The 6,459-nt window shown below is 36.6% G+C and overlaps 1 protein-coding gene and 1 non-coding gene across 2 annotated transcripts in view; one reads left to right on the top strand and one right to left on the bottom strand.

Moving 5' to 3' along the window:
- The window catches only part of LOC113233553, an 11,325-nt gene extending 7,348 nt beyond the window's left edge, over positions 1-3,977 (top strand). Inside the window, exons 7-8 of the mRNA XM_026468675.1 lie at positions 2,201-2,313; positions 3,782-3,977. Of these exons, the coding sequence (XP_026324460.1) occupies positions 2,201-2,313; positions 3,782-3,954 (286 nt within the window). The 3' untranslated portion in view covers positions 3,955-3,977. The remainder of the gene's footprint in view (positions 1-2,200; positions 2,314-3,781) is intronic.
- A 1,040-nt stretch (positions 3,978-5,017) lies between these two features.
- Positions 5,018-5,210, bottom strand: LOC113233696. Its single transcript, XR_003310731.1, has one exon. It is a non-coding gene; the product is annotated as a U2 spliceosomal RNA (small nuclear RNA).
- Positions 5,211-6,459: the final 1,249 nt, after the last annotated feature.

Genomic DNA, 6,459 nt, shown 5'->3' on the forward strand with positions numbered 1-6,459 from the left:
TTGGGGGCCGGGCTGGGGGGCCCGCTTGGGGCCCTTCTTGGGGGCCCGGTTGGTGGCCAGGTTGGGGGCCCCAACCAGGACCCCAACCGGGCCCCCAATCGGGGCCTCCAACCGGACACCCCAAAGGACCCCCGACCGGGACCACCAACCGGGACCACCAACCGGGGCCCCCCAATCGGGGCCCCTAACCGGCCCCCCAACTGGGGCCCCCAATCGGGTCCTCCAACTGGGGCCCCCGACTGGGGCCCTCAACCGGGCCCCCAACCGGTCGGAATTGATTTTAATTGCAAATTTAATTGCAATTAAAATCAATTCAATTGAAATCAATTGCAATTAAAATCAATAAATCAATAAAATCAATTGCAATTAAATCAATTGCGAATTGCGACGCGTCGCAATTGATTTAATTGCAATTGATTTCAATTGAATTGATTTTTTAATCTGATTGAATTTTTGATTGAAATTTAATTGATTAACGCCCAACACTGCCTGTAGTTAGAGATAATTGTTTGGACAGATTTTTATTGTGTCCTATTTTTGGGCAACACCCATCCCTCTTGTCTTCCACAGCTCCAGGTTTGACCCAGTGAGTGTTGCCCTGATAAGCAATAACGTGTCGACTACAGAACAATAAATACAGTAGAAGTAGTTAGTTAGCGTCAGACGCGTGCCAACAATAGGTCTCGAAAGACCTATCTGAGCTCAGTCCGCCGTTTTCGCTTTGTATGGTATGGTTGTTATTCTTTCGTGCAAATCCTCAAAAATCCCAGAAAAATGCCTTTTTGTGCTATTTTTGGAGTGCAAAATAATAATATTACCCGTGGTGGTTCCATATAATAGCAGCATCGAATATATAACCTGAAATAGAGACGAAATAAGGGCTATATATTCCTGGTAACACATTAACGATACAGCTCTTATAAATATCAGCTCTCGTTTGTACTGAAATATAGACAGGCCAACTACTGATCTGTGTGTACGTCTCCGTATATTCCAAAAAATGTTCTGTATTTATTGTAATAAAGAAAATATCTCTAACAATGCCGTGCTGTTCTATTCGGTGGTGTGGGAAAAACAGGAAATCTTCTAATTACAAAACAAACGGAATCACATTTCATCGGTAATTAAGTATTAAATATGTAATTTTGCAATTTTCGTCTGTTATAGCAAAGCTCAAGTTAACTGGTCGATTTGAAGTGAAACAGTTGACGACACCCGTCAATTGTTTCGAACTCGGGCTAGCCAATCGGAGCGCAGTTGTCGCCGTAATGATATGGCAGAATAGTTTTCAAACAAATTAAATGACATTTCGTCTCTATTTCTGGTTATATACTCGATGAATAGCAGTCTTATTTTTTTTTGTTACAAGAAACGAAAGTAAAGCTTTTACCCCTGTAATGTGGTCGTTTCTTTTTTAGACAACTAAGTTAACAACTCCAAGTCGTCGTCGTTCTCCAATTAACCGCTAGATGGCAGCACATTGATTGAAATTTCAATATAATATCAAAACGTCGTAACTTGCAATAATTAGTATTTATGGTAATGAACTTTCAACGATGTGCCAACAGGGTAAAGTTTAAATTGTATTAACACTCCAGAATTTATTATTTCTTTTTACATTTGAAACTACGACCCATCAATATCAAGATTTTGTAATGTTTCAAGTTAATAATGTGTGAGTTTTGGCGACATCTGTTCTCATAGCAATCAAGGCTCAGCGCACTTCCATTGTTTTTTTCTTCCGTTGTGTCAACCATTGTTTTGACATTACCATTGTTTTGCAAAAACGGCACCTAAAGACCTTTTCGTTGTTTTTGATAGTTAGTTCCAAAATTGAATTGTAAAATAAAAACTTTTACTGTTGTGTTTGTTATTGTTGTTGGGAATTATAGTAATTAATCACAAAATCCAACATTCCTGAGGTGACAACAGCAAACGATTTCATTTTTTAAATGAATAGTCGTGCGCCTGATGGTAGGAGTGTCGCTTACCACCAGGCGCACGTCTTGTTCGTCCCGTCAATTTGGTATTATAAAAAAAATGTAATCATAATAAATTACAATGTGCCACGCGCGCGACTAGACATTTTAGTTTGTGTTTTACTTACAAAACTTTGTCGTTGCTGGGGCAGGTTTCTTCAAAGCCGTGCTTATGGCTGTCAACCAATAATATACATAAACATTTTAATTATTTTAAACAGACGCTCCCACCTCTGCCAACTTCTGAACCTGAAGGGTCGTTTAGACTTGACGATGTCGCAACGACAAGGTCAAGATTCACAGGTCGATCAGCAGCCGATTTTGGAGTATAACGGTAAGTATTACAGCTAATAGAACGCAAAAACTAGGGTTTTTACAGGCTACAGTTTAACAGGCGTAACAGTTATATCGCGCAGCGCACTGGATAATTTCATCAAGATTTTTCTGACGATATTCAATAACAAGTTGACTGAAAAAATTGCCTACAAAATTACTCAATTGTTGTTATGTGAAACAATTAAAAATAAACTATTTCATTGATATGATTATCAGTACAAAGATCGATCACATCCAAAAATTTTCTCCGATCCGATGGAATTTGAACCCACGACCGTACTACACCATAGTATTGCTCTTACCAACTGAGCTACGGGTCAAGTTATCGACTTGGCGAAATTCTCCTTTATTTTTCTTAAAGATTTTTGTACTGGATTTTACGGAATGAAGTAGCCAGCACCTTTATAGATACCTCAACTGACTCAACTAGATGTCGATTTTTGATTAAATGTATTATTGAGGTTTTTTGTGATCAGTATATTTGTTTAGGTAGTTAACTAAATGTAAACAATCTTGAAATGTCTATTTAATGGAATATAATTTATAAAAAGATTTTTACTTACCTTCAAATACAAAATACAAATACTTGCTTCATATGAAATTGGATAACTATTTTTATACCTATTGATTTGTATAAAAGATGTATTATTATATTAATTATTAAAAGATTGTTTATGTGTACATTTAGTTAAATACGTAAACAAATGGACTATACCACTAGTTTTTATTTATGATTATTTCCACTTGTTTTTATTATGATTAGTAAGTAATACAAGATCGAAAACAGAAAAACTTTTTCGACCCAATGGGTCAAGTTATTGTGTTGTCTAAATTCTCCTGTGTTTTTTAATAATAAAAACTAGTGGAGTTATTTTACAAAAAAAAATCTCGATAATATATTTCATTGACAATTGAAATGAACAGACAAGCCATTTGGCACTTTTTTCACAGATTTATATTAGGTTTAAACGGCTTTCTTCGTCAATGCACGTGTGAGAAACTTATGAAGTTACTCATGGTGGCCCTGGCATAGCAACTGATATTGGTTCGAGTCCAGTTTGAAGGAATTTTTCTTTGTGTTAATAAGAAAGAAATAAAACTGTTTATTGGACAAGCACAGACACGCATGTAAACGAAACAACAAAAGAACGATAATAATAATAATAACAATTAAAAATTAACCATTTAAGTCCTCGGAGAGGCGAGAGTCTAAAATAAATAATGAATAATAATAATACAATAAAGAAAATTAAATTAACACAATTGATAATGCAGTAACTAATTCACCGTCATGCGTGTCGCGGCTGGTGCAATCGGGACTTGCTCAGTTTGAGCCACAAAAGGCTTTTTTCGTGGCGCTGATTTTCAGAAGTCCGGGATATGTGGAATAATAATAATAAAAACAGTATTTGTCCAAAAAAACGAAAATAATAAATAAATATTACAAATTTAACCCACTTTTCCAGATACATCATCAGACGAGTCGGAAATGGAGGTAGAACGAGCACAATCCGACAGCGAGCATTCGTGGGATGCCAACGAGAGCGATGGTGACGGCCATGACGGACTTAGTGGTGCCGATGACGGACAAAGTGACGGCGATGATGACGCAAATAGTGATGATGGCGGCGGAGATTAAAAATATAATTTTATTGTTATAATATATGCGTTTCATTTTTTTAATGTTAATAAATTGATGCTAAGTGTAGCAGAATAATATTTGTACTTATCCTCTGGTTAAATTCTAGCGGCGGCGATGTATGAGTTTTTAGTGGACTTCTACTTAACAATGTAACTTGGGTTTCTGCTCGAGATTTCTCGCGAGAAATCAACTTCGAGACGAGAAAAATATCGCCGAAAATGATCGAAACTGGAGAAAAAAAATATGTCGACAAAAATGTAAAGGAAAAACATTTCTATTATTCATTCAATAGTAAAAGTTCCTGGGAAATTTCAGTGTTAGCACAGGGATACAAGAGATATTAATAGTAAAGTAAACATTTACCTGATCGACACAATATCTCCATTTTAGAAAGCTAATTACGTACAATAACATGGGAATTGCTACGGCAGATCAAATGGCAACTACACGCAACGGTGTCTACTGGGAAGTTTTTGATGGCGATGATTGTTAAACTTACAAGATATCCGCAGATACAGGTGGGCATTTAATCGAAAAGTACTTAAAAAGTTAGCTTTTTAAAATAAGCACATAAGCACGCTTTTCAATTTAAGCGTATGCGTTGGTTAGTTCAATGCTCAATTAGAGTTTATTACGTGTTTGTTTCAATTTCCGCCATCTAATCTCTAATCATCTAATTGGCAACGGTATTTTCATTAGCAGACTTTGATGATTCTTTTTTTGTTGGAAAGAGGTTACCACAGTAGTGGTCCCATTTAAATTTGAAGAAAATATTCCACCTCTAAGGGTGGCAAACTAGGGGATGAATGACTTTTGAGGTCGGTTTTTTTAACCTAAAAGTCCATGCGCTTAAACGTTTTAGCAAGCTTCAAACTAAAAAGCGTATAAGTCGTAGAGGGAGAATTTTATTATAGGAAGAATAAATATATAAATTTCAAAGAGTAGAAAGGCACGTTTTAACGTTTCCCGTCTCTATCCGTAGAAGAAATTGTCTGTGCTGCAAGAAAGGAAACTGGATCCGCAAAAGAGCGACATAGTGATCCTTTCAATTGCTAGGGTAATTATGTGGGCCGATCCCGGCGGCACTGCAATGCCGGGCCGACCCGTGACGGGAGTGGAGCGAGCCCCGAACATCCCGTCTGGTCACAAAAATCAGTTTAATATACTGGTCCCTCAATGAGGGAACTTTCAGATATTAAGCTGAAAAGAACAGATACTACACTTTGATCTTAGCCAAAAGGCCGAGAAGCGATACCGCAACGAAAATGTTCCCAGCTGGTCATTCGTCGAGGGAAAATCTTAACACCGCGATTCAGAAATTTTACAAACTTATTTACAGTTGACAAAATTATTATCTACCAATCTTTACACATAATTTATGCATTTTGTTTATTAAATACTCATTATACCTAGTCAGCAATTTATAAAAAACGTCACTAAACCCTCTACTAATTAAAAAATCCGAAAAAAGTATTAATTATACCATATTTTAACTGTTGTGCTGTTTGTGGTAACAACTAAACATAAGTTTGTATCGTAAAACTGTACAGTGACATCTAGCTGGTGTTGTGAGGACTAGTACCATAAATACTCAAACGTACCTACGTGAGGTAATGATTTTTGTCCAAATATACATGGCATATTCGAAACCGTAACATTTCTAATGATATGGTCATGTAAATAGCGGTAGAGGGATTTAAAATATAATTTCATTGCTATCATTTGCTACTTTCAGTGTTTTTAAATACTGGTCCTTCTAGCGCAGCGACCTTAAACAAGTGTAAATATAAATGTTTTGTATTCATTCAGAATAAGGTGTTGCTTTGAAGAAGACAAAAATTGTCAGACCAGCTTTAATTTGGTAAAAAATTATTAAATATTTTATAATAAAAAATTAAATGTGGCTAATCACTTTTGCGCTGATAGCCTTAATTGAAATATCGTTTATCCACAGGATTAGTCGACATAAGACCCATTCGCAAAATGATCTGTAGTTGTAAAAGTACGTAATTGTGGTAGGCCTCATTCTGAAAATGCCTTATTCGGGAAGTACCCTATTCTGCTTAAGACATATTCGTACAAAAACTTTTACTTAAAAGGACTTGTTCTTGAAAATACTTATTCTAGAAATACCTCATTTTTCTAACTGTTTGTCATTTCACTCATTTATATTGATTTTTTTTATATAATATCAAGTGACGGGACGAACGAGTCGTGCGCCCGATGTTAAGGTACACGCCTGTCCATAACAGTTGCAGTGGCACTCAGAGCTTTAAATCGCAAAAATCTGAGGGGCACTTTACCAATTTATGAACGTCTACTTAAGTCGATGTCTTTTGCTGGGAAAAGTCCTGGATAACAATAAACTTCTGTACAAATTGCCTGTTATAGATTCACATCCACGCGACGTATTGTACTGATCTTTAACTTCTCATTCATTGCTTTGCTAGGGTAATATGTGGGCCGATCCCGGCGGCACTGCAATGCCGGGCCGACCCGTGA

Source organism: Hyposmocoma kahamanoa, unplaced genomic scaffold (assembly GCF_003589595.1).
Source record: "Hyposmocoma kahamanoa isolate Upper Pololo Valley unplaced genomic scaffold, ASM358959v1 79, whole genome shotgun sequence".
In the NCBI taxonomy this organism is placed as follows: domain Eukaryota; kingdom Metazoa; phylum Arthropoda; class Insecta; order Lepidoptera; family Cosmopterigidae; genus Hyposmocoma; species Hyposmocoma kahamanoa.